We start from the raw sequence: 15130 nt of genomic DNA on the forward strand, positions 1-15130 counted from the left end.
TCATTTCATAAATGTGCATAATAACAACAGAGATCTTAATGAGCCCCATCCACTCATTATACATTTAACTAACATACTTAAATCCTGTTAGCAGTAAAGATGTGCGGAGCCAAATAACTAGGCACTGGAGAAATCAGCTCTATTGCCATTCTGACAAGAACATCTTACTTCAGTCTTTATAAATGAAAGCCAACGTTTTGGCTCTAGATTTATCTGCCTCAGTGTTGAGACCTTCAAGACATTTACATGTGACTGAACCATAAAAGCTGTGGTATCCTAGAGCAAACCATTAAGAATAGTAATACTTTGCATCAAGGTTCTCTTAACTGACACTGATTACCGCATTAACATTAAGAACCTATAAACTTTGCTATTAATAAATCATAAGTCATTTGAACAAAGTAATTAACATATATATTAAGTCTTCAGAGAGCTGGTAGATAGCTAGTAGAAAAATCGCAGAAAATTAAACATTGTGATGAGAAGAAAAAACGTGGTGTCGCATAAGAAAAATAAAATTTATTTGAAAGGGCCTGAAATATGCAACACTTTTGCCATTAATCACATTTCCAAACTTTAACATTTAAATATGTGGGAACACAATAAGCTGTTAGTCTATTTTTGCATCACTGAACATACCATTTGTTTGAGACATGACAAATGAAAAGAAAATTATGGAGTATGTATTGGAAAGAGAAAGCAAGACAAGGGCAGAGAATGAAAGTTCACCATGTTTAGACTGTGTTGTAAATTCCTGCCCTTAGAGATGTCTCTGGTACACAGACAGGCCTTTTGCTGTAATGGCATTGTATTTTAATTGTCACCAAAATGGACCCTGTTCAGAGTTTTCTATCACATGTGCTACAAACTCAGCACAAAAGGGAGCTGTTACTAGCCTTGGCAACATACTAATTAAAGCCCAAGTTGTGATCTGCTGAAACAGACTCACCCGGGTTCTGACTTTACTATCAAGAAGGTTCTGGACAGTCATGATACACATTTCACACTGCCTATTACCATAAATTCTGATGGGCTCTTACAAAAAGTTCAAATGGACTCCTGAGTGACATCATGCCAGGCCATGTGTTAGTCATACAGTCGGTCTCACAGTAGGTTCCACACATTTTTGTGTTAAGGATCAAATGTGGATGATGAGCAGATAACCCTGAGTTCTGACATAGCTCCATATGGCTGACACAATGTAGTCAGGGTTGGTGCATTTTTCCTCCTTAGCTTGGAGCGTGTGAGTGACATATGATGAATGACACCTTCTGTCTTTCTTTCATCTTCCTATCTCTCTGCTGCCTTCCTGTGAGAGCAATGTGTGTCTTTTGCAGAAAACTGTGGCTGTCAGCTGTCTCCATTGTGAGGATTCGTCAGTGACATAGAAAAGAGAAATCAGGTCAACAATAGAGTACAGGAGAAAGCTGCAAAAGTGTCCTGTGCAAGGACCAAGAAACTAGTGTTTCTCTGGCTCAAAGTCCTCAGAGTCCATAATGCAGACACACAGAGTAGAGCACCATTTAAACAACAGAAAAGGTAGCAATGGTGCTGTCCTGGTATTTCCTAAATTTCTATGTTTTGCATTTAAACTGAGCATTTTTCCATGTTGCCTCTTACAGAAATACTTCAACTCCTATAACAAATGATATTCCCAATTTGTATCTGCAGATCAAGCAATCTGGCTCTGCACTGATTGGAATGTTAATAAAAATGCCCTGCAGGGTGACTGTGTGTAACGAATACAGAGTGACAGCATCTTGGACACTCCTGCAGCCTTGACCAGCACACACACACACACACACACACACACACACACACACACACACACACACACACATGTACATGCCTGTACACACTCACGTGCACACACAGGTGCACACGCCCACACATTCACAAAATCTTGAGAGGTTCCTCCGAGACAGAGGCTGTCAAGATGCTCATAGACAGACTGAGGGGGAACTCCAGAAGACAAACGCTTCAAATAAATAAGTCAAAGCCTAAAAAAAATCCTAAAATGTGTACTGCCCCACACCGTCCACCCCACCCCATCTAACACACAGTGAGATAGTCTGGGCTTGCCCATCACAATTAGCAGTCACATCAGGTTGCCATAGGAGGGGTGTCATTAAGAAGGTGGGAGTACCGCATTGATTAAAAGTCCCTCTGGGGCTGGGGGTGTGATGCCATGTAAACAGAAAGAGGACTGGCCTGATTCCACAGCCCCCTACCCCCCTGGAGACCGAAGGCTCCCATAGCTAAGCTTAGACTGTGAAGTGAGATGGGAGGGCGAGGCGAAGCGAGGGAATGGCAGGTGGGCAGATATGACGACAGGGATCCGGATTTCTGAGGACCACCTGGGCTTTGTGTTCAGCTTGAGAAGGTGGAGAGAGTGGTTTTCTCAAGTCGCTTCAATAAAAAAATGACCATCCAAGATCTGAGAAGACATAAGCTCAAGTATACATAAGCAGCATGACAAACCAGCTTAGCTTAATAGCCTTCTTTCAGAATCCTGCTATAGCATGCTGCAACACTGCATAATATGAACAGCACGGCTAGACAGCCAGTCCACCAATGCCAGGGGGCTGAAGCAGCTCACAGGCTTAACATGATGTATGGCTGGGCAGAACCCATGTCCTGAATATATCTGCTACCAATTACTGAAAATCGGAATGATGTTTATAAAATTGTATAGCATCCAGCATCAAGGGTGCTCCATTTAATTGGAACTACATTTTACAAACAAACATTTTTGCATTCTTGTTCCTTGAGAAGTCAGGACATTACTTTACACCTGTCAGACTGAAGCTGCTCATTAAGACACTTTTCACCAACCCTTGTCCTTAATGGCATATAAAGCAGACTTTTCTTAACGCCTCCAGGAGACACGAATGCCAAGTTAAAAGAAGGTAGAGTGAAAGAAACCCTGAGAAATTTTTTTGCTCAAAATGATTTCCCTGAGCTCAAAGTCAACAGACAGCATGTCTCTTTGATTTGTATTTCAGTCTTCAGTTTCAGCCCATCCTGGACTGTATGCTGTCCACTGAGACAGAACTGTCTGGCCAGCATCTACTACCAGAGTGAAGCAAGTCTGCCCTCTTGTGGGACCCATTTCATTTAATCACTATTTGGAGAGTGAAGTCATGGATGACTATGTGCACGGATAATATACTCTCCAGTAAGAGATGTGGAAAGAGCACACCAAACGGGTGGGTGGATGGATCTGCAGTAATCCATCCTGTTTCCTCAGAGGTAAAAATTCAACCTTACAAGCAAGTAGCAGCCTAGTTCTGCTTACTTACATTTCACTTGCTCTCTACTTTCCAAATTAATTTGCCAACAAAAAAGGACTCATGCAGGACTTGTGCAAAGTTTTTATTTAAAGAGAACTTCTTTGAGTGCTTATGGCTGGGAAATCAACACCTCTTTGAACCAATTATCTCCTGTGCCAGACTTCTTGTTTTGAGGAATGTCTGACTTTATGTTGCAAAGACAAGAGGCAGAACCCCTAGTTTGTAAAACATGGATAACTGTAAAAGCTTTTGGTCTATTGACATATTACTGAGGCATCTCCAGGCCTGATACAGTACTATTAACTGCTCATAGACTGGAGTTATACTGTCTAGGATTTGCCAACAAGACTATTGGTATGAGGGAATGTGTTTGCATGTGTAGTGGGGGGGTGGTGCAGGGTGACATACATGTCTGTAAAAACATGGCAGTGCCAGCAGCACCCTGTCTTGTGTGACAGCCGATAAGAAGGCCTGTTTCTCAGAGAGGAGCTGAGTGGCAAACGTTTACAGTGAGTCCGCAACCAACCGGCCGTTCTGCTCATCGTTCTGTGGCTTCACTGTAACACAGGTCACCACTTGCTTCCTGCCATTTCTAGTGTACAGTAATCTCCAACGTGGGCTGAGCAGAAGTCTCAGACATGCTCCAGGTGGTACACAGAGCCTGATACTGCACAAAGGATTACAGGAGACAATGCCACGCAGAGGATAGGGCATGATTCACACACACAACATGAGGCAGGAGATATGACTTCCAATCTCATTTCGGTGCCCCAGCAGCTAAAGGAAAATACAGTACACCATTAAAGTAAATCCCAGGGTTGCCAGCACATACCTTTTAAAAACCCTCAGCCTGTGTTGCTGTTTCTGAACCTATAAACAAATCCCAGTCTGCAACAGATAATCCATAAAAACATTTCTTATAGCATATTACAATTCAGTAGAAATCCCTACAAAGAACATTGGCCATAACATTTGCAGTCATCAATAGTGCATAAACAACAGATCAGATCACTAAGAGGGTGTGACCCATTAATGCTGAAACCTTAATGGAGAATGTCGCTGAATGTTTTGTTCTTCCTGCTTTTGATGCTAAAAGCATATTCATTTAGATAATGGATAAACCAGCATCTGCTCTGAACACATCAATGAAAGTTACACTGCTGTTAAAAATCTTGCCAGGACTGGTGACAGATTCGCAACACTGAACACTGCATCCCTTAGGTCACAATGTAGCCTACACTGTGTCATTTAAATTGAGTTATATGTTAAAATTGCTGTAACTACTGGAAATGTTAGCTCTGCTTATTCTGGGTAATAAAAGCCGATAGTTTGGATTTGAAGAAAAAAAAGATTTCATATTTTCCAGCTAAACAAATCACTCCAAGGTGATCCCTATTCAAGCCGCCATAATACTTGTGCAAGCGTAATTCCCCCTTGGTAGGCACTCTCCTCCACCTGGTGGAGTTTTTACTGCATCCTCTTCAAACGCAGAGGAAGCGCTGCCTCCAGGGACAGCACTGTGGCACGCCGCTCATCTCTTAAGCACATTTAACGGCTCGTTAGCCCGCGGCTCGTTTCAGGCAGCACCGCACTCCTCGGTCAGGTGCCATTCGCTAATGTGCTGGAAATGAACCGTGAGCCTCTACAGTCCTGAAACAGAGCGCTGGGAGCCATTTTAGCTCTGAAATTGACAGCTATACCCTGGTGTTTTGAGGTAAAGGACAAAAATGTACACACACACACACACACACACACAACTGATGCATTTACAGCAAAAACCAAGAAACTGGTTTGGGTGTAACCTCCAGTTCTCAACAGTCCATTATGTTGTAGGCAAATGTCACCTGAAAACTGTGTTTTGCTTTTCAGAGAAAATAAAATACAGACCGTGGATGTACCGAAGTTCCTTCTTGACATTGCAGGTTTTTACATTTATGGCATTTTTTTTTTTTTTTTACAATTATGACTGAATACAACTTGAACAACTGAGGGTTAAGGGTCTTGCTTAGGGGCCCAACAGTGGCAACTTGGCAGTGGCAGAGCTTGAAACAGCAACCTTCCAATTACAAGTCATGTACCTTAACCACTGAGCTAACACTGCAAATACTGATGGTTCTTTCACTATATTCACCATACCATATACCATTTACACAAAAACATTTAATATAAAAAAAACATTTTAATTCATACACACACACAAGCAAACAGACAAAGAGATGATAGAAAAATACATGATTGATGTGTAACTGGTATAAGCAGGGTGTTAGTGGTACTGGTAGGGGGCTGGGGGACATGTCAGACTGGTTATCCGTATCTATGCCATAGAATCTAGGTTCTGCTGGGGGTCAGCTGAAGTCATAATCAGAAACAGACGCTTGGACAGTTCTGGCCCAACCCGGCGGGTCGTTGACGTCACTCCCTCCCCACGACGTATCAGCATGTCTGACAGCAGTGTGACCTTTTCTTGCTCTGACCTGCACCTACCGTATGCCTGTGACAATACAAGCACAGCAACCTACTGTACGAGAGTCCAAAAGCTTCCTTGCTGTGCAGAACCGCAAGCATGTAAATTAGCTAGTACACAGACACAGATAAATGAAAGGCATTCGATCTTCTGCATAGGCTCTCTCTGGCAACAGCAAAACATTAGTGAAGCACAGAGCATGTGCTTTGGGGTTTACCTGACTGAGAAGCTGGGGAGAAGGGTAGGCACCGAGTATGGCACTGGCCATGTCTGGGCTGACCCGGTTCAGCTGTTGGATCTGCCTCTTCCATACCTGCAGAAGGCCTTTACCCGTTCTCTCCACCTTCTGACCACCTGCCCACTCACTCTCTAGATAAAAACTAAAGCCCGTCTTCTCCCTCTCCCGTCTAGAAGACATGCGGACAGACACGTGCACACACACAAATACGCACGGACAGACAGACAGAGAGACAGACACAGGGCTGGTAAATAATGACGCAGCCTGATTGCTCTGTTCAACTATACCATCTAGAACATAAACTGTAAAACTGACAGATGGAAAAGAGGAAAATCTTCTGCTGCCCACTCACTTAAACGGTGCTTCAGATACTGCCTTGGTTGTCATAGTAACATAATTAGTGAAGTCCTTCCAGGTTGAATGAAAGTGAACTTGAACCCCAGTGTGGAGCTGCAGGTCAACCAAAGCCTGATACAGACAAAAGGCAAAGATGTGGATGTTAATATGTGAGAGCAGACTGACTGCAGACATGGACGTTAGTATGTGAGTCCAGACTGACTGCAGACATGGCTATTAGTATGTGAGTCCAGACTGACTGCAGACATGGACGTTAGTATGAAAGTCCAGACTGACTGCAGACATGGCTATTAGTATGTGAGTCCAGACTGACTGCAGACATGGACGTTAGTATGAAAGTCCAGACTGACTGCAGACGTGGATGTTAGTATAAGAGTTATGTGAGATGTTAGTATGCGAGTCCACACTGACTGCAAAAGCAGCCAACTTCATTTTAAAATGATTTTAAGATTATGACTGAAGCTCTAGCATCTCTGCATTTGTGTACAGAAATGGTTTTTATAGTTGTGATTCTCTTACATAACCTACTTACACATGCTTTTTGAACACAGTATAAAGCAAGAGACAGTCTATCAGATTTTGTTGCAGAAGACTTTACTATGTAGAAAGAAATGTTTTGCTTTTGGACCCATTTGGTACCATTTCCTTTACTGTGGTGTAGTGATACAAGTTTCTGAAGCTTTATGTGGTACCTGTGCCAGAAACCATGAGAGAAGACTGCAAAAGAACTGCGTCAGGTGAACAGTGAGCAGAGTAGCTGAGAATGAGAACAGACTCTATACACCGAGCATAAACACACAATTTCACACCTTAACTGGGTCCAAAGCACATTACACACTTCCCAGACAACTGTCTTATCATGCAGCGTGTAATCTATGGACCTCTGAGGGCTGGTTTACTAATTGATAAAGCAATAAACTGATAAAAATGATTAAATGTTGAAAAAATCCCTTAAAAGAGCCCAAAACGCAGATATAGCAATTTGTGGAATCAATCATTATTAGCCAGTACTGACTCGGAGTACCAGACCTCAGAGATGTGCCAAAGTGGACCAACCACACCAATGCCAAATTTCCCAATCACTAACTGTACAGTTTACAAGCCTAGAATGTGGATATGTTATGATTTGCAACATTTCTGTCTTTCTAAAATGAGTAATCTATTGATATGCCATTTAATGTGGTTGTGCATAATTTAATTAAGATAAAATCACATTAGCTTGCTAAACACTGGCTTCAGTGCAACCCTTCACAAAAAAACAAAAAAAAAACAAAACAAAAAAAAAAACACATTAAGGGAATATGTGTATTAGCACAAGCAGCCATGAAAGAGCGTTAACTTGCCTCCTCCAAGTCTACACGAGAAACATCAGGAAGAGACTCGGCGTCCTTCCTCCTCCTCTTCCTTACTCCACCCTGCGGCCCTGGGTCCCTGTCCTCACTCAGCACCGCGGTGCGGAACTTCTGACGACTCTTAGCACTCCGAGTTCTGCAGGTGAGAAGTTACAGCTCAAACATGCGGGGGGGGGTGTCTCGAACAGAGCAACATCAAACCTCAGTAGTCTGCTGTGTGAAGTAAATCAGGGCGTTTCTCTTCAGAGCAAAGTGACTTGAGTCTATTCTCCAAAGGCCTTTGAAGTCATTACTGTTCACTCAGTGTAAAATAGCAGTTTTTAACTGAATATTTCACTAGACCCAATAGGCCAAATATATCTAAATGTAATGTTAGATTTATAACACCTAAATAGGCTGGTGGGTATTTACAAAAGATAGCACTGACACCACAGCAACTGTGCAGACGGTATAACCGTGTTGCATGTAACGTTTTGTACTTTGGAGCGATTAGTGTTGGCAAATAGTTCATACCTCCGTCTATTACTCACTTAAAATACTTCTCGATATCAATCACTGCCAGAGTGATGGTCCTGCCCGAGTTTCTGGCCAGGAGACGGAAAACCCAAGAAGTCAGGGACAGGTGACGGTCAGTTGTCCCACCATACTTTTGCTCCTGCACACAAACCGCCTTCACTCATGCCTCTCCAGTGCCAGAAACAGCTAAGTTTTTGAGGCTAAATAAGACAGCATATCAAAAGAAGCCAACAGATCAGCTGTATATAATTAAGGCATGAGCATGTAATTACATTCATTATTTTTAATAGCTCAATTAAATCTTCACAGGTCAAAACTGCAATTTTGTGTTGCCCTTTTGTCTACAAAACTATCTTAATTTCATTAGATCTAGACGTGCAGCAGTGTGCATGAGAAGGAAATTGACAAGTCAATGGCCTAATTAGCGCATTAAGTTATCAGCATGATTTGGCATCTAATAAGTCAGTGTAAACCACAAAATGCTCACCTTATTGTAGTGGTGAACCATGTTGATAATATCATCTACTGGTACTTGAACCACTGTGTGTGATTCAGTAATAGACAGCAGCTCTCCAGTCTGTGATGAAATGTATAATCCATGATTTCAGTTTTATGGAAAGAAAGAACACACCAACAATGAGGAGTGTGTGAACATGCAGTGGTAAAGTGAGTGTACTTGTGGATATCACAAGCAATACAGAACAATAATACATTCGTAGACCTTTAAGAATAAGAATAAACCTGCTACAGTGAGTGCTGGAACAGAAATAAAAGGACCAACAAAACTAAAGAGATCATGTTTGCGTGTATGTATACGTATGCATGATCATGTCGAGAACTAGCCTGAGGGCAGGGTATGCGTCTGGCCCAGGAGATGCTGCTTGGGAGAGACTGCTTCTCAATGGCACAGCTGCAGCTCATAGCATGCAGAGAAGTTAGGAGAGATCCACCCCCCTCCAGCTGCAGCAGTCCTGCCAGAGATGGCTAATCAGTACTAAGCCATTCAGCAAATGCATTTTAATACTTCATGCTTTTTAAGTGCCACCTACCTGGATCTACGGTCACCACCATGTGTTTGAGGCACTCCTCAGGTCTCATGGCCTTCACAGCATCCGTCAGCACTTTCTTCTCTGCTTGCAGCCTGTCTCTGTGCTGCTGCTCCTTCAGTCTCCTCCCCTGGGCCTCCTGTTTGGCCGCCTCCACTTCTGCAGGGGTGCGCTTCCGCTTGCGCTTACACGTGTCTGTCTCGCCGCCCCTCGCAGGACATGCAGTACCCCAGTCGGCAGTCGGACGACTTGTGAGATCTGCATATGCTCCCACATTATCTTCGGGTTGAACGGCCGGGATTCTACGACCGATGGTTACGGCAGGTGATGGCTGATCCATTACACGTCCATTACAGTTCGCAGATGAAACCTGGCTCTCATGCACATCTGCCACAGCAGCTGGGCAAATCTGCTGCTTCTGTTGAAGCCTTACAGCCAGAGGAATAAATGGCTCTTCCTCCTCACTATCACTGCTGACCACAAAAATGTCAGCCCTGACAACACCAGTAGTAGGGCAACGTATCTGAGAGGAGGCCGAAACAGTCATCTCAGAGCCTGATCCATCCAAAACCGCCAGTTCACACTTCGGTTCCTGGGTGTTTCTATGCTGAGAGAAGTCAATTACCGGTAGCTCCTCTGAGTCACTGGAGTCACTGTCGCTGAGCTGGAATTCTGCTCCTTTGATGGTACTCATTCTTGGCTTTCAGTCATTAAAGCACCCCAAACGTTCATGCATTCTCGTTTCTTAAAGTGGCAAAAAAAAAAAAAAAAAAAACTTCTTTCCACTTTCAAACAAACTTGGTATTTCACAGTAATTATTTAAGAAATCTAAAATTATGCAACACGTTGTATAAATCTTTAAATCACTCAATGGCAATGTAGTTAGCCTTCATGGAAATTTATGTTTTACAACCTTTCAAAGTAGGTTAGCTGCGTGATTAAAATCCTGGTAACATTAACCTACTCTTTTAACTCTAACAGTAAGAAAGTGAGGGTTGCTCATGTTCACAGCTTTGATATGAGGGAATTTAAATCAAGCTGTAGCTATAACATATGACGAACTAATATATGAAGTGCAAAAGCCATAAATACAGCAACGGTTACGGCATCTTCTGTATTTACATAACTCGCAAGTCTCTTGCTGGTTGAAAATCAGATAACGTTAACCAACAATCTCACCTTTAGCTAAATCCTTAAACTACCGAGTTAACTTACTTGTATAAAGATAGACAGTCAACTAGTTACGATATCTTACAGCCACAGACTCACTTGTGTTTAGAAAACGAGGATCCGACCATGGGAGGGATGTCTAAAAGTTGTATGGAACTCATAGATAAAATAAAAAGAGCAGAAGAGTTTGTATATAACGTTATGAAAATCTAAACTAGAACTGTTGGCGCACTGTTAACCCGCATGTTTATTTATAAAACGCGGGCTCTTGTTGTTCGTCTCCTACCGCTTGAAATGAGATTTAAAACCACTGGGTGTGTTGCTGCCACCTACAGTGCAGCTTGCCAATATTTAACCAAAAAGCAAGCTAAATAAGAAAACAATCTAATAAGAACATTCAGATAAACGTATACGCGCTAGATAAACATAATGGTTTTTAAAAAATTGCCCAGATTATCAAACCTGCTTGCCACTGATGCCTGTATGCTTACTTCTAACAATAGTGCACGCAAGCCTGAACCGTCCCCGCAGTACAAGGCACTAAAATCTCGCGGGATCTAAAACGCGAAGATCAACCTTGTGTCGTCAAAAATAAAATCAAGATGGCTGCGCTTATGTCCTTATTATTAAGACCCAGGGTTGGTAGGTTTTGTTAAAATCGTTTTTTCTGCTATCTACCGTAGCAAATCTCGGTAGATAACTATCTAGAGATAACAAGACAAGTACTGGTGAATAAAGTGATTATGAGTTTGGTAAACTTGTGAATGATCGCATTAATTATCCGGTTGACAGCTAGCTAGCTAGTTGTGATACCAAGGCATGCTACTTATTCACTTGGTGATAAAGATGTAGACTTCTATGTATAGTCGCATTTTACGTAGTTTCAATAATTTAACTAAGTACTATTAAGTTAGCTAACAGATAGCCAGCTGGCTAGTTGTGTTCTTTGCGATAACCTCATAGCGTCCACATCCATGTCTGAAGTGTGTTTTAGTAAAGCTAGCTGGCTAGCTACTGTCCCGGACATGGATGAATTCATATGAAACATCACGGTCATTAATTCGGTCATTAAATCATGACGTTCGCATACGTTTGTGATCAAATAAAGCCCTGTGCCAGTACTTTGTCAATGTCTCCGCAGGTATGCTCGTGTCATGCCACGCACCAGTAGCTCTTTCCGTGAGACCTGCCTCTAAGAAGAGTGGTGGCAGCAGTAAAAACGTTGGAGGAAAAAGTCCGGGACGCAGATTTGGGTTTAAGAAACAAGACGGTAACGTCTCCACACAGTCTCCTAGTTTCAGCAAAGAAGTACTAACCCTGTGGCGTTTTAAGTCCTTCACTGTGTGACAGGGGCGTATCTAGACTACCTGCTGTAACGAGGCACGCAGAATTAAGGGCGAATAGTCCAACCTCTTTGCCAGTCAGTCCAAGGGGCAGAATTCTACATGTGCTTTTTTAGAAAAGTCCACAGCCTCTCCCTGTTCTGTAACTCATTTCTGTTCTGTTTTCTTTCTCTCTCTCTCTCTCTCTCTCGTCGCTTCTACACGTTGTGCATCTACTTTTACTCTTTTCTTCTCCAGTTCACTGCTCATTTTCTGAGTGATGTCTCACTTCTGTCATAAGAAAAAGTAAAAGTATTTTTAATTTACATACAATTAAATTTACATTTGTTCGATAATTGGCATACATGTGAAAATTCCTTTGAAACATAAAACTACATGTGAATTCTGATTTTGTTTTTGCTAGCTAGATGTTATATTTCTCATTTCACAAGCTTGATCTCTAAGCATTTCCCTCTTTTGCTAACTTATCAATGCCTCTGCTAACTTAAGTAGTAAATGCCTTTGCTTTAGTGGTCTTATATGATAGGTTATCTGGTTATGTGGCTAGCATTTAAATGTATGTATTGTTATTGCCTTGTCTTCTTTGTGGCTGTTTTGCTTCCAAGTACTAGCGTAGTTCAAAATGTACTACTAGTTCTGTGTAATAAACAAAGAAACTGAAAACAATGTCTGGGTGAAAGTATTAGTTGCTCAAGCATTTGTAAAGATACTGGATTATTATTGGAAATGTACTTAGTACCTGTACATGGTACCTGTAGTCAATTTGTGTGATGCTAATGTTTGTGTAGTGTAGTTCAGCCCAACAATTCAGGTTAAGACATAAAGAATTATGGCTTTCGTATTAAGTTTTTACATACCTTCATATTATCATAAAATGTAAACATGTGAGCAAACAGTGGAATCTGAATGCTCCCTTTACTGTTGGTGTGTAACCTAATTTGGCTACTTCTTTGCCTTTCTAGATAGCCTGTAAATGTTTTTCACATATGCATTTTCCCTTGTTGTTCAAGGAAACTTTGTTCATGCTGGAAATATCCTTGCTACACAGCGGGCAACGCGCTGGCATCCAGGAGCTCATGTAAGTGTCTTCTTTGCATTATCCTCTGATAGTGTTTCTTAAATATCCTAGTCAATCAATATCCAGTACCCACTCTATATATCACTTCACATTTTTGTAAGAACTATGAACATAAGTCAAATGAGGTATGTCATACATTCTGAATGTAGAATGTTGAGAATTACAATTTAATTCTGCAGTTTGGTTTTAGAGGCTGTAAAATTAAGGGTATCTGTGTGGGAGTTATCATAAGTAGCTGAAATGGCTAGGGGATAAGGAGAGCTCAGACGTTACACCACACATAATACACCAGACAAAATGGCAAATAATGAAACAACTACACAGATAGAAGTAGCAGGCAATATTGCAAATGTTACAAATTTATTGATGCATGGGCATATGGAAATGTAAACTATAAACAGCCTACTCTGTGCTTGCTTCTGACAGGTGGGCATAGGAACAAACAATACTCTGTATGCGCTGGAGGATGGAATCGTTAGGTTTACCAAGGAGGTGTACATTCCCCACCCTCGCAGTGCTGAAGCCAGAAACATCATTCCTAACCTTCCGAAAGGAGTTGTACTCTATAAGTCCTTCATCAACGTCGTTCCCACAAAACAGGAGAACCGCTTCAAACTAGTTGATATGGTTTGAAGGGAGGAAAGACTTGTGCTGACTAGCTCCTTTGAGCTGTTTTACTCTGGTGACTTGAAGGAATATTTTGACAGTCTAAATGGAAAGATGTATGAAAATGTCACATGGAACTGGTCGTACTCCACACTTTGCCAACAGTGAAACGGCTCCTTTTTTTGTCCCCTCTCATGCGGTCATGTGAATAAATGTGCTATTGAAACTTCTAAATAAAAAGCAGCTTGGCTTAGGTTCTCAAGGGCATTTCACAGGGAAAACAATAGCAGATTTTAGTCTGCTTTATTGGTTCCTTATTCAGTTCTTATTAGTAGTGATTGAAAGCAGAAAAACCTCAAATCCCTGGTACAGATGAGCACAAACTGGAATTACATGCATACATTTTGGGCTAAACAGATCATTTAGAGCAAGTAAATATGTAACATTCACATTTGAGAAGTTTTACTGAAATATTTCAGTTTTTACATAAAATACATTGTGTAAATATGCCGCTAAAGTCACCTAAAGTGTACGCCAATTTGGGGTGCACTTCCTGGTAGTCATAACATAACCATCATACATCAGAGGGCGTTCTTTTCACTGTTTTAACAGAGATCATTACATTGTGAAACTCGAGTAAACATTCTGAGACTCGCTGAAAAGCAAGGGGTACTTCACGTCTGTGTGACAGCAACAATGTAAATGCACCATACTGCAAGGAGCCAAGTTAACAGCCTTTATGAGCCATTTGAAGTGTTTCTCCAGAGGGCAAACACTGAGCTTCAATTAAAGTCATCTTAAATGAGCATTTCAGAATTTTCTGACTCACTGCATCCCTCGTGAATTGTTTTTAGTTGTGTCATTTCAGAGCTTAGCAGGGTAAGGGGGGGTTGCTAGTGCCGTGGTCCCACAAACTCCACATTCCCCACACCCTCTCCCACCCCCCAATGGTTGGATGCAAGCTGTAGCATCTTACATTGAGCAGTAAATACAAGCTTTAAAACATCCCAAAAAATTGTGTAGGAAAAAAAAAATCATTTGTTGAGGAGACGCCACCATGAAGTCGTGAGCACAACTTGAGCATTCAAGTTAGCAACCACATAAATAATTTTTTTCTGAGTAACATTAAAGTTTCCAAAAGCACAAAAATGAATGTTATCAATAGTGTTATCGAGGAGGACGGATAAAAACACCACTATAGGCACTATAGTGCTTTGTATGTGTGTAATGTATGGCAACCTGCCTAATTTGTGACTAATGTGCGATGCACTAGATACACAATCATGTCACTAATTTTACACACATAACCATTTAATCATGAAGTCTGCATTAAAGACTCCTCCCCCACCCACCCACACCAAGTTCTCTCTCCCCCGTTTCAGAGGGAGATATATACAGTGTTGACAGAAATAGTTTTCACAGCTGTAGGAGGAAGCCCTGCATTATATAAAATGTAAGTGCATAAACTCAAATCTAACACGTTCACTGTTAGCACTGTTACAAACCTAACACCAGGCATAGCTGTGAAAACAAAAAAAACAGGCTGACCTCCTCGCAACCTGTAGTGTTTGCATAACAGTGTTCAGTGCTTTCGACTCTTGCCTCTTTGGCAGAAGAAGAATGGCACAAAGAGGAGGAGGAGGCTGTTTAACTGCGCCTCATCACCA

General features: G+C 41.7%; 2 protein-coding genes across 4 annotated transcripts; one reads left to right on the plus strand and one right to left on the minus strand.

Moving 5' to 3' along the window:
- Positions 1-561: 561 nt before the first annotated feature.
- Positions 562-10922, minus strand: eme1 (essential meiotic structure-specific endonuclease 1). Of its 2 annotated transcripts, none has more exons than XM_081698078.1 (9): positions 10536-10922; positions 9270-10010; positions 9064-9191; positions 8708-8797; positions 8235-8359; positions 7696-7840; positions 6348-6463; positions 5975-6164; positions 562-1354 (listed from the first exon to the last, which is right to left on the minus strand). In XM_081698078.1, exons 2-9 carry the CDS (start codon positions 9958-9960, stop codon positions 1283-1285), a joined length of 1557 nt encoding a protein of 518 aa, XP_081554204.1. In that variant the 5' UTR covers positions 9961-10010; positions 10536-10922; the 3' UTR covers positions 562-1282. The 2 variants fall into 2 exon arrangements, with proteins under 2 accessions (XP_081554204.1, XP_026864173.2); XM_027008372.3 differs by lacking the exon at positions 562-1354 and adding an exon at positions 1972-5784 and having other exon boundaries at positions 10536-10917.
- Positions 10923-10982: 60 nt separating this feature from the next.
- mrpl27 (mitochondrial ribosomal protein L27) lies at positions 10983-14269 on the plus strand. 2 transcript variants are annotated; one of them, XM_027008327.3, is made up of 4 exons: positions 10983-11078; positions 11578-11706; positions 12790-12857; positions 13284-14269. In XM_027008327.3, the coding sequence occupies exons 1-4, from the start codon at positions 11039-11041 to the stop codon at positions 13488-13490; spliced, it is 444 nt and encodes a 147-aa protein (XP_026864128.1). In that variant the 5' UTR covers positions 10983-11038; the 3' UTR covers positions 13491-14269. The 2 variants fall into 2 exon arrangements, with proteins under 2 accessions (XP_026864128.1, XP_026864130.1); XM_027008329.3 differs by having other exon boundaries at positions 11022-11074.
- Positions 14270-15130: the final 861 nt, after the last annotated feature.

The sequence above is a fragment of the Electrophorus electricus genome, chromosome 15 (assembly GCF_041902795.1).
Source record: "Electrophorus electricus isolate QZ-2024a chromosome 15, ASM4190279v1, whole genome shotgun sequence".
Lineage (NCBI taxonomy): Eukaryota > Metazoa > Chordata > Actinopteri > Gymnotiformes > Gymnotidae > Electrophorus > Electrophorus electricus.